This window comes from Centrocercus urophasianus, unplaced genomic scaffold, assembly GCF_019232065.1.
Source record: "Centrocercus urophasianus isolate 14NV4802_14NV808 unplaced genomic scaffold, USGS_Curo_1.0 seq_14, whole genome shotgun sequence".
In the NCBI taxonomy this organism is placed as follows: Eukaryota; Metazoa; Chordata; class Aves; order Galliformes; family Phasianidae; genus Centrocercus; species Centrocercus urophasianus.
The window spans coordinates 17,106,727-17,119,654 of record NW_024884586.1 but is presented as its reverse complement, the minus strand read 5'-3'; the positions used below and the strand labels follow the sequence as shown (position 1 = coordinate 17,119,654).

Sequence of the window (12,928 nt, the reverse complement as noted above, 5' to 3'; positions counted from 1 at the left end):
TCTCCCTTCTGCTCATTTAACCCAATTTAGTCATGGTGAACTACCAGTCCTCTAAAGATGAGTGACTCTATTTTTTCTCCAATTGTAAGACAACAAGACTACAAGATCAAGGAAGAAATTGTTGGATTATATACTTCTATGGCTTTGCATCTTTTTTTTTTTTTGCTTCTCTGGTTGGCAACATCTGAAAAACAAAAACACTGAAAATATTTTTCCAGTGTTTCTTAAAGGCTTCATATGAACATGGATTTTGGTTTGTACACGGTCTCCAAGAAATTAGTACAGCCTTGGAATATAGCTTGCTTGTAATCAACAGAAGCTGAACAGTAGAGAGAATAAAACTCTTAAAGTATGAAAAGAAGATGTTACAGAAAAAAGGTTATTTCTACCCCAAGAGTCAGAAGTAATTTCATAATTTGTACTATTGTTGGACCATGAATATTTCCAGCAACCAATGAAAGCTTCCCCATTTCTTATCCTCTCCAAAACCATAAAGCAATACATCCAGTATGCTTATTCAGCAGACACTTTCTCATCTGTACCTGTTTTTCAACGTTTGGTTTGCTGATCTGTACAGTCTGAGGTCCAGCAAGCCTGGTACCTGGTGCTGCTATCACGATGCTGGTGAGCTGTGCCATAGGGAAAGTTTTGGCTATGGTTGCTGTCTGCCCGTTAACTACACGAACTGGATGTATGGAGTTCTGAGAGTTGGGTAAAGAGGTGGGTGTGAACTTTGTTGTCAGCATCACAGGCCTCTGAATAAGCTGAGGAGCTGCAAGCATTGGAGGAGGTGCTGGGGCAATAGGAATGTTATTTTGGGCAACTGGCTTAGGTCGAACCTACGGGGGAAAAAAAAAAAGGAAGAGAGATATTCATATACCAATACTGCAGAAAAAAATTATTTACTAAGTCTTTCAATTCAGCCTGTATAATCCATGCAAGGTTGATTCCTTACAGAATGTAATTCTTAGCATAGAGTCACAAGTATGATATGAAAAAGAAAAGGCACGTTTTCGAATTTACTTTCATAAGATCCATCCATAAAACATTTGCATAACCAGTCACAGTCCCTGAAACGGCATTTGGATGCACAGATATTTATATTACATGTATATTGCCAAGTGCCTTATATATGTCTAAATCAACACACTGCTTTTGTGAGCCAAAAAACTAATGTAATATTTACAGGCACTGCAGAGACTTTCATGTTAGAAGTGTGTCTCAGGGCTTTATACTGAGTCTTCAACAATTTTTCAGAAAATCCTTGTTATCACTGTTATCATATTACTCTGTACATGTCTAAATAGACACTTGCACATCCACTCTTGCTAAATAAATAGAATTTTCACAATAATACATTAATCTCCCACTGAAAATGCTGAAGGGTACAGGTAAAGGCAGTTAGTAATATTTTTCTTCCATGAGTCACAAAAATTGTTCAATACTTTACTACAAATGCTTGTTCATTTCTTGCCCATTGTTTTTACTTATATGATTACAGTGTACAGAAACAGAATAAATTACTCTGAAAATCAAGTCTTTTTCACTGTTTAGTTTCTGTTGTCCTATCCACATTTAATACTCCACAATGGATTTCATCATTAAAAACAAGGTGATGTTCCAACAGACACCAGCCTATACTTTCCTTTTTTTCTTTTGCACCACATTAAGGCTTGTAGTCAGTGCCAAGTATATGTTGGAAATGAAATAGTTCCTCCAAGATCTTTTCTTTTAATGAAGAAAGAGTCAGTGTTTTTTCCAACCTGTGAAAAAATCTGTTTTCTACAAATTTTACTGCTCAGCTGTGATCAGAAATAACTCTCTGCTGCAATACAGAAATACTTGTGAACAACCTAGAGACATCTTGTTTTTCCTTCTTGCTTATGAGCAGCAAACAATAATTACAGCAATTTAAGGCCTTAGGTGATGCACTGATTTTTGCTGACACCAGTTCAGTGGGTTCTTTCCTTTTGATGCAAATACAGTCATAAATGATCACTATATGCTAATCTCATAATCAAGACAAGCAGGGCAGGAGGAAGCTCAGGATATTTCTAATCCAATCTCCTTCTCAGTACAAGGCAACACTCAATGCAGACCAAGATGCTCAGGCTTTGTCCAGACAGGTCTTGCTAACCCCCAAGGCTGGATATTCCACCACTCCCCTGGGCAGCCTATTCCACTCCTAAATGATCCCACAGTGAGAAATTATTTCCTGACTGGATATTAGGAAAGCTTTTGTTACTGTGAAGATGGTCAAACACTGGAACAGGCTTTCTAGAGAGGTGGTTGTTACCTCGTGCTTGTCAGTATTCTAAGAGGCATTTGGATAATGAACTGCTCAGGCAGCTGGACTGGATGATCTTTGGAGATTCCTTCAAAAAGAATCATTCTGTTCTGTTCTATCGTACATCCAGTCTGAACCTTCCCATGAAGATGAATTGTCTCCTCCACCATGTCACCAATAAAGACTGACAGGCATGATGTTCTCAGAAAATTTCTCCTATTTATGCTATAATTAAGGTCCCTCTTCAATTGCTTGCTCTCTATACACTTACCTGTGGAAGAAAATTTGGACGAGGAGTGAGTCTGGGAGGAGGGATGAACTGCGGCACTTTTATGGGCTGGGGTGTAGCCTGAACCTGCTGTAAGAATTTAAGACATAGTTCAATCAGAGAAAAATAGCTCTGATGTTGTTCACCAAAATCAACACCCTGAATGCACTTTCAGACTTGATGTTCCTGGCTTTTCACTCCATAATTTTTCATTATAGCAGCTTCTTCATTACAAATGTACTGAAAACCGAAGTACCCCTACTTTCCAGTGCCTGTATATCTTTGTTTACAAACAGAAGGCGTCTCTCCTTTTAGTGCACCTGTACTAACTACTGTGGTCTGTGATCTAAAATCACCTCATCTAAAGATAATGAAACTATGATTTGTTTTAACAGTTCATAAATGGCATTATAACTGACAGAAAGTAACTTCAGGCTTTGATGTCCAGCTACACTATCCTATTATATTCAATGGCATCCAGGAGAACGAAAGATTATCTCGCACAAATGAGAAAATTTGGAAGATAGAACTCTACTATTTCTAGAAATATTAATGACACTCTGAGGGGCTGTAAATGCACAGCCTAAAATTCGAAAGTAAGTCAATTGAAGCAATTAAGCACTGATTTTAAGGAGGCCTAAGTTCTTCTCTTTCTACCTGAAATCAATTGGAGTTGCCAAGTAATTAATCTGATTAGTGCTACTAACTACCCTAGTTGAGTACCCAGTGAGATTCTTTGAGATTAATGTCCATGTTAGTTTCCACCCTTCTCTACTTCTGTCCATACACATAAGATTGTGGTTTACTTCAAAAAGGTATCATGCTGATTAATTAAAGCTAAATATTCTGAGATTTTTATGAAATGTGCTTGCAAAACCTAAACCATGTGTAAGTATAATAACACTATCACCTGCACAGCCTAAGTAGGTTATTCAGCAAAGAGATTAAGCAGAAGCATGGAAGTCAGATGACAGGGGCAACAGATGACTCTGGAAAAGGGAACAGCAGAAAAAACTCCATGCGTTCTATCCTGATTACAATGATGCCCTATCAGGAAGTAAAATTACTTTGATTTGCATTATTAAACTGTATTTATTAAATTGTACTTTTAAACAAAGATAAATAAAGATTTGTATTTAGTGAAGTTTTAATCTTTAATTCAAAAGTGGAATTTCCCTGTCATGATCCTATGTAATTCTTAATTTCCAGTCCAAGAAGGTCATATAATCTAATTCTACAACATTTCTTCTTATATTTCCAGGTGTCTCATTAATTGTTCAGCAAGTTAGCTACTCTGGAAAAGACTGCATGATATAATCAGAGCACTTTCCAAAATACATGATTAAAGAAACAGGATCTGCGTATGAAAAAGTGGTGAGTGAAGACACGGTAGTGAGCAGAATTAAGTGGTGTGTCTAACATGAGAGACTTTATCACAGAAAGTGAACAAGAGAGATTGACTCAAAAAATGTAAAACAAAAGCCCAAAATGATGAAGCCATGAAGTTCTGACAGCACCTTTACCAAACAAAAGAGTTGAAATTTTGCAGAACACAGCCCATACACTGCGTAGGGGCACAACAATTGCTGCTTCCACGTGACTAACAGTTACTACACAGAGGTGATGACAGCACTGATTTAATTCTATAGAGCCAAACAGTAGTAACTACTCTTGTAGAGAGTAAATATTTTTCTCTTGGTCTTTCAGTTTAGCAGTGTCAACCTACGAAGTCTCATAAGTCCCTACTCTTCGCCTTTCTGATACAAGAAGGTGATTTTTTTTTTTCCTATAGCCCTGTTGCAAACTAAACCACACATATTTGCAGGGCAAACACACGAAATGCTTACCAAAGTGACTGTGTTTTTCGCCACTATTTGGACTGTCTCAGCTCCTGGCCCAGTGACCTTATTTGTTGTCTGGAGGTTGACCGGTGCATTCTGCGCATCAGTGCTGAGGACTGCTTTCTGGTTGTTGTTGATAGCAGTAACCATGGCAATGGTAGGTCTCTGACCCACAACAGAGGCAGGCATGGTCGCAGTTGCTGCTTTCAGGACGAGAGGTAGTGTCTTAGTGGTGATCATAGAAGCTGTAGTTACCGTTTTCTAGAGGAAACAGAAAAAACACTGTAAGAGACAGAGACATTTGGCATCAGGCAGGATGTGGGCTGGTTCATCAGAAACAACAGACAGTAGAAGAAAAGGCAGCACTAAGTCTACCTGCCCACTGTTCAGACATGCATATGATTTTACTCTTCTGAAAACTGGATAGCTAGAAAGAAATCTCATCTGGGGCTCCTGTTGGGAACATTTTCATCATCTGCAGAATTGGAGATTGATTCAAAAACAGTTTTTGAGAATATGACAACCAAGTGTTAGCAGAGAGAGGTATATACGATTTTTGATCTTTTAGTTTCATACTACTTGTAAATGTGTACTGTCAACATCAACCCTATATGCTGGAAGTTTATGAAACAAACCAGCAAACTAGCTTCTCATCAATTAAAATACATAATTCCAAATGGAAATTTTACTTACAGAGATCATAATCAGAGGAAGAGGGAAAAAAACCTCATAACCTTATTTTTTTCTTTAAGAACAAAAAGGGGTTTTGATTCTGGTTAGTCCAAATTTCAGTTTTAGACATACAGACAGTAATTTAGTCCTTCATGTTCTTTCCTAAGAATACCAGCAGGGCTATCCTGGAGTTGTGAGCTGGCTGTACGCCTGTCCAGCTGCAGGCAATTAATTTTAACTTCACTGGAATGGGGGAGTGGGGGTAGTTTTGGTGCATGCACACGATTTCAGATTGCTGTTAGCGTGTTTTAAAGAAAGTGGTTTTGAATCACTTAATGTCAGCATTTATCTGAAATGCATTGATACACTATGCCCCAAATTAAGTGCATTCCAAAGTTAAACAACCATAATTCCCAGTTTTGGTTTAAAATGTACCATCTTCTAAGATACTGAGGAAAACAGAAAATATCAGTCTCATTCAAAAAGTAACAAGGCAGGAAGATCTCCATATAAAATCAGAACACAATGTGCACAGAAAAATCATGATGAATGACACTCGATAGAATGGCAGAATTTATCCCTTCTCTCTTTGCTGTAAAAAATCCAGTGTATTAATGAGTCTGCATCTTCAAAACGGTTACTGGCATCATTAAATGCTTTTAGAATGAAATAAGAGCCATTCCTTCCTGACAATGGTGCTGGACTTTGGAACAGAAAAAAATGGAGAACCAGGGGTCAGGCAGCCTTTGTCATGTTCTGAACATGCCTGATTCAGATTTATGAATTACGATGGCATAAGACCTTTCTTTTCATTCTAATAAAGTAATATATTTCCAGTTGGTTTTTTCAGTATTTTCTCTGATAACTATTTCCTTAAACTAAAATGTGTTTTGCCTTCACACCACCAATTTTTTACTGCTTAAACTGTATCTCCTAATTGTTAATTACACTCAAGTGTGAAAAAATCTCTGTATAATGCCAAATCAAAGAATAATTTGTGCTACAATTTTAATGCATTTATATAAAGTCTGGTCATAACAGTTTTTTCCTTGTCTCAACTTGAACAATTCCCTTAACTTTCCGTTTTAGATATAAGAGCTTCTCATTGACCTCTACTGCACTGTCTCCAAAGCAAGAGGCTCCTTTCCCCTGAAGCAGCTTGAATATTATTCAAGCTTTTCCAATAAGATGTAACACCGTATCATTTTCACAAGAATTACACTCACCTATAAACATTTTAAAGAAAAGTGTAATCCATCATGTAATACAAGACTGGGACACTTTCAAGGGGTTCTGCTAAGTGTGAAAGTACTGAGAGCATAGTTTCAGACAGCAGATCACAGAGCTTGAATTTCTGTATTACTTTGCAGAGCGTTAATTGCTTCGGTTATTCTAAAAGGTTTTCAATGCATGAATTCATACTGAAGTACCATTCACAGCAAGTTTGCTTTATTTCACATAATAACATTGTAATAGTACGAGCTTCCAGCGGGCTTGCTGCTTTTTGAAAAAATATCCCTCTGACTGGATTACATCAGGTATCTTACAGTGTCACTATTAAAGCAGTATATATAACTTTATGCCTGAACTGAATTACTCTGAAAATAGCAATTGAAAGCATTCTCTTTACTGGAAAATGTATTGTTACAAAAGTTGGCAGCAGTAACCTTTATACAGAGACAAAATACTTGACATTACATGTTCCTTGTATCTTTGTTGAAAGAGAAGGGGCAGTTTTACTGAGGGGCAAGAGAACAGAGAACCTGTACATAGATTCCACGTACAGAAGCAAGTGATGATACTGCAGAGTTATACCAACATAAACAAAAACAGATCACTTAAGGCTGCGAGCTGGCTTTTTTTTATTCAAATGAGAGGGAGACCTGCCTTTCAGTTCCTAATTACTTTCTGAGTGCAACCGCATCAAGGAGTCAGAAGGGTGTAGCAGTTTTGTGACTGTTTCACTAGAGGGCTCTTTAACTTTAAACAAAACCTGGGTTTTTGCAACCCAGAATATGACCTGGAAGTTAAAGCGTGAACGCAAAGTGTGGAACAAGGACAAAAATGTAAGGCTGCTTTTGCAGTTGTGTTTCCTGATTGAAAAGCAAAGAGTGATTCACCATTTTACGACACACTTCATAGTTCCGTCCTAGATTCAGTGTAGACGTTTGTGCTCAAGACCATCTTTTTCTTAGACAAGTCTGCTTCATTTCTTCAATATTCTTTTTCAAGTACCTAAGCCTCACACAGATATTTTTAGAAAATATTCAAAACAACTTGCTCACTTAATGAGATAGCTAAGATCCCAACCATTTCTTCCCCTTCTACTTTCAGGAAAAGAAGAGAATGGTTACCAGTCAAAGTTACGGTTGCAACTCCCTGCAATATGCATAAAGCAAATGGTGACTTCTGCCATCTGCCTATCCAAGCTATCCATGTGAGCTGCTGAGATGGCAACAACAGGTGAAAAAAAGTCACACATCCTCTTACTATAAAATGTACCCCTGCCTTTCTACCTGCTTTATTAGCAGACTTTTGAGATTCTAACTATTTGAACAGTAGAGACTTGGAATTAGCGTGCAATTTCCTTCTCAGTAAAGTGGTCCACTTTCCCTGGTGAGTTCTGGGATTATATCTCTAATCCCATACTGTAGTGAAATTAATGTGCTTTCCCAATAAATACACAACTATCTAAAATTTAAACTTTGTAACTACCATTGTATCCTCTTAAATTAATGTGTGCAGACTCGGGTAAGAATTATTACATATGAGTTATGTCTGTTTAGAAAGAGCCAGGCAGAAAAAAGAGGGAACAGTTTCCTTACATTTTGCTCACAAAGACTGTGAGTCTTTTAAAAATAAGTGATTTTAATCATACACTTCATACAGTACAAGCAAAGTCTTTACTGTTCCTTGAGATCTGCTGGCTATGGGTAATCACATATGCACCTGTGGAAAAGACAGATTAATCTGCTAAACTTTTATTTATTTCTAGTAAGATGATGCGACCACCTTTCTTTTTTGTGACATTATGATCTGACTTTTAATCTCTAATAGGTGGTTATTGAAGAAAAAAAACAACGACAAACCAAACCAAACAACTGATATGTGCACATGCACAGAAAGATAAATTAATATTGGTACACTAAGAGGCCAAAGTGAAAGTTTGTAATTTTCTGTCTGCAACTTTGATTTTTCTGCAGTGAACTTTACCTTCAGCAAGGAAAAGAACTGCTCTGGCAATTCTTACCTGTGATCCAATCACGTTTGGAGAGGGTGCAGTAGACTGCTGCTGCTGTTGATGGTGGTGTTGCTGTAATTGTTGTAGTGGTTGTGGCTGTGGCGTCTGTAGTTTGTTTTCTGACTGTGCCAATGGCTGTATTTGAAACTTACTGTCTGGCTGTTCCTGCTTCACTATCAAATTCTTCCGAAGCTGTTCCACTACTCTTTTCTACAAGACAAATAGAAACATAAACAGATACAATGATGGTTATTTTGTTGTGTACGTTAGAGAAGATAATAATACCTAAAGCATTTAAGGTAAATAAAGGACTACACAAAAGTGCAGTAGGAGTTCTCTTTTTAGAATTTTAAACATTGGTGATAACTAATGGACTGAATTCCAGAATAGCTATGCTGTCCAACAAGATGACCTTTTCTCCTTGCGGAAACTCACCCCACTCCAGGCACAAACCACTGCAAGACCTCATTAGCATACATTCACTTGAGACTTGTTGGCATTCAGATTCCAAAGTCTCTGTCTCCTTCTGACACGCACTTCTAGGCACAGAAAATGACTGGCGAGAGAGCCACACTGTGTGCAAAGTGGGGAATAGGAAGGGCACTGATGTGTGGTCATTCAGTCCAATATTATTGTCAATTGAAAGAAAATCAGATAAGGCTACCTACAGCAGGAAAGAAAGACATAGACTTATTTCTCCAAGCTTAAATGCTTCCTGTGATATTATGGCTTTCATGAAAATTTGAAATTATTTCAAAGGGAAGTTTCTTCTCCTGGTAGCTACAGGTATCCTTAGATGATCAAAGATCTGACACCAGACCAGATGACTTATGGGATAAGACACCCTGTCACTGTATGGGTAATAAGGGCTCACATTTTATGTTCGTGTGCTTTAGCAACAGCAAGGAGTGCATATACCACAAGACTTCTTTGTGTGTGCACATGATAGGAAACAAGCATCTCTTCTGATTCTCTAACCACCACCAATGTAGGGTAGCTTTAAAAAGATTCAGATGTGTACTCCAGAATTGTTACATGGATGTAATGAATTGCATGGCTGGATGTGGAGCAGTACACTAAAGAGTGAATTGACACGCCAGGGGCCAGCCTGAGGAAATTTTATCAAAAAGTCTGATGGTCAGACCAATTCAGTCAGAGCTTGGCACTGGCAGAAGGAGCTGCCTGAAGCAGTTCCACTTGCATGAAAAGAAACAAAAACTTTCTGACAGTATCCAATCTTTGGATTTATTTATTTATTTATTTATTTTTTTTAAGCATTTCTATTAGGGTGTAGTACAAACCAGAGAGAGAGAATGAAAAAAATAATAATCCACATACATACAACCAACTAAAACAATCTTTCCCTCTTTATATATATATATATATATTCTTTTTTTCTATGCAGGATTATGGAACTCTGAAGTAGTGAAGTATCAGTTCTTGTAGTTCCCATTCTCACACTTCACACCTACTTCCAAGTATGTTGCTTATGATGGCTTAAGGCTGCACCATGCCTAACACACTAACCTTTTACCTAGAAAACAGCAAAAAATTGCAGGGTTTCAAACAGGCGCTTTTTGAGAACCAGAACTTTAAAAAGCAAGAGAGAACACATTATCAACCAAAAATAAAAGAAATTTAAAAAATTCTGTTTCATAGGGTTGAAAACTGTGAATTCAAAGTACAGATGTTTTTGCAAAAGACTGAATTCAGCAGCTACCAAGTGTACATGAGGAAGACCACCCTTCTAAAACCTCCCCGGAGTTGTGGTGATGGCCCTGGCAGGGATGCACACCGCACTCCAAAGGCAACAGAAACACTGGCTCAATCTCATTGAAAACTCAGGGAGCTTGTAGTAGGCAGGAATGCAAAATAAATATTTTACACTGCACCTAGAAGAATGCTAATAGATATCAAAACCTAAAAACTGGAAGCCGTTCCCGCCTAGAACGAAGAGAAAATATTAAGGGTTTATAAAGTATTTTTCAAATTCAGATGATTAACATAGTTTTAAGTGGCCTGTGTCTATCTGCTCATTCAAACATGGAATAGCTGAACAATCATTTAAAATTGCTGTCTGAGAAGATCAACCATGTTAACCCGCAAACTGAAGTGCTGCATCAGCAAGCAGAAGAGCTGCAAAACATTTCCAAAGAGCAAACCAAGGGGGAGGAGGCGAGAAGGGAGCAGAGCAGGAGAAGAAATACTGCAACATGTCTATGTAATACATGCCAAAAACGTACTGTACAGGAGGCTGAAGAATTGCAGCACCAACTCAGGACAGGAGGCAATAGGACAATCTCGTCCCATCTTGCCAATAGGACACAACAATGGTGCTGCTGGGGAGAGAGCTGCTGCGAGCCGCCTGGCAGCGGTGTATCCTGCCATCCACATCCATTATGCAGATATTAAATTGAAAGAATCATCTAATGCTTTTAAGATTCAGAGCGGTACAAGTGAAGTTTGCAGAGAATGCCAATTGCTGACGCAGTTTATTAAGCTTCCTCTACCAACTGTCAGTAAAAATACCACAGTACCACTACAGAAATCATTATACTATTTGGAAGGCTGTGGGGATTACGTGCTTGCTAGCAGTTATCAGGAGTGGCTCTGAACAACGTATTCTGAAATTACTTAGCTTAATTACCCAAACCAGCTCAGGCTGCCCCTACACCAGCACCAAGCCCAGGCCATGCCTGCTCGCAGCACCTCACTGCTGCATCCTCCCAGCACCACTGCCAGCTCGGGCCAGGAAAGCAAGGAAGTCTACTGTGTGTCTTCATACTACATTAAAGCAGCGTTTTTAAATGGTTCCTGTGAGCTATTGGGCTGTTTTTAATCAATACTGAATGTAGTTTGGGCCCCAAAACGTGCAACCTGCATAGCTGAAATTTGCCAGTGTTGGTGTAAAGTCCTGGCTGCACATTTGGTAAAGCCAAGGGACACAGAGGTGATCTAGAAGTACCACAGAATTCTTAAGAAATATTCCCAATAATTGCCATTTCCTTCCCTCCATTTTTAATTGAAGAATATTTAAACACTGCATTCTTATTGACAACTTCAGAGTTTTAAACTGAGAATAACTCAATTGTAAACACATAAACATAACACAGCAGCTTTCTGAGTATCTAAAACCCACCCGTATTCCTAAGGTAGTTTCTTTTCCCACAGTGCCACAAATGTGTGAAAAGCATTTGTCTTTCAAGTTTACTGAGTTTTCCTCAAAGCCTCTGTTTACATCCAGAATGTGAAATAAGTTAATAATCACATCCTTTCATCTGAGCTGTATCCTACCCAAAAAATAATTGCTTGTGCTCTGCAATGGTTATGGTCAGGCTGCTACAAAATCTATTTGCCGAGCTGTGCCCCGAAAGCATACTGCATAATGTAATAGCTCTTGCTGTCTTGACATCTTCATCACTAACTTCATCAAGAACTCTTCATGCCACTGAGTTCACAGAGCCCTACACACCTTATATGACCCCTTCTAAAAAGTAATAAATGTAGTCAATACTGTGACATTTAGTGATAGCACTTTCTCGTTCACATCTCAGGCCCGATCAAACACAGCATTACATTATTTTGGTTTGATTAAGCAGAAAATCTGCCTCTGCATCTCACTGTGCCTCAGTGAGACAAGAAAAGATGTCTTCTCTGTGCTCTTATCAAAAGCTTTCTTTTATAGCAATATTTTCATTATAAAGTCCTTGATAAAACTTTAAGCACAACATTATTAGCCAAAAATTATTCCCACGAAATCATTCAATCAGTCTATGAAAAAGCGGTATTGCGAGTACAGCAAATTTTAAAATACTAGATCCCTCATTACATTTGGTGACACATTTTCTTTTTTATCCAAGCAACATTCCAAAAAAAAAACCCTGTGCCTATCTAAAGAGGCTCTGTTATTAAACTTCAAAGATCTATAAAAGAGTTTAACGTTAAAATCTCCTTAAAAAAGAGAAAGACGTGAAGTACCAAGCAGCCTCACAGTGCGTACCTTCAGTATCACAAAACCAGAGCTGATGTGCTTTGAATTTACCAAGTACCTGCCAGTGACCAGTGACCTGTTTTCCTGCTCCACCGACTCCAGTAGTAAACTATTAAGTGCACCCTGTTCTCTTACTCCCTGCAATGAGCAAGAAAAGTTCTCTGGGATTTAGAAGTTGCCAGCTGCTGAGAATGAAATGGTAAGAGAGGATCGGGAGTGGGAAGGCTGGAGGGAATCTCCCTGCCCTGCAGTCTCTTTTTCCTGCCTCCCTCCCTCGCATTGCCAGTACCCGATGAGAAATGAAAGACCTCTGCTTCTATGTAGAGTTTAAAGTTACTCTTTAAACTGCCAGGGGTGTGCGTTTTGAGAGTGGATTTTAGGAGTGGAAAGATTACCAGCAAGGAGAATAATTGTACGCTCATCTGCTGATGCATCAGAAAGTTAAAGTAGGAGAACGCAATGATAGAAATCCATGATGCCGTATTTCACAACTGTGAGGAAAAAAATCCATTGTATAGTAAAACTGGATTTTACTTCTATTGACAGATTTCGGAAAGAAATACGTTCACATCTTTAATGGTCACCATGTATTTGTACAGAACTCTGCATCTTTAGCTGTGCTCGACTC

The 12,928-nt window shown here is 38.4% G+C and overlaps 1 protein-coding gene across 5 annotated transcripts in view; it reads right to left on the bottom strand.

Annotated features, from left to right (window-relative positions):
* PHF21A (PHD finger protein 21A) overlaps positions 1–12,928 on the bottom strand; it is a 100,421-nt gene that overhangs the window by 21,150 nt on the left and 66,343 nt on the right. For all 5 annotated transcript variants that reach the window (XM_042813941.1, XM_042813943.1, XM_042813944.1 and 2 more), the window contains exons 6-9: positions 8,319–8,519; positions 4,403–4,657; positions 2,559–2,645; positions 543–839 (exon numbers count right to left, since the gene is read on the bottom strand). In XM_042813941.1, the coding sequence (XP_042669875.1) occupies positions 543–839; positions 2,559–2,645; positions 4,403–4,657; positions 8,319–8,519 (840 nt within the window). The remainder of the gene's footprint in view (positions 1–542; positions 840–2,558; positions 2,646–4,402; positions 4,658–8,318; positions 8,520–12,928) is intronic.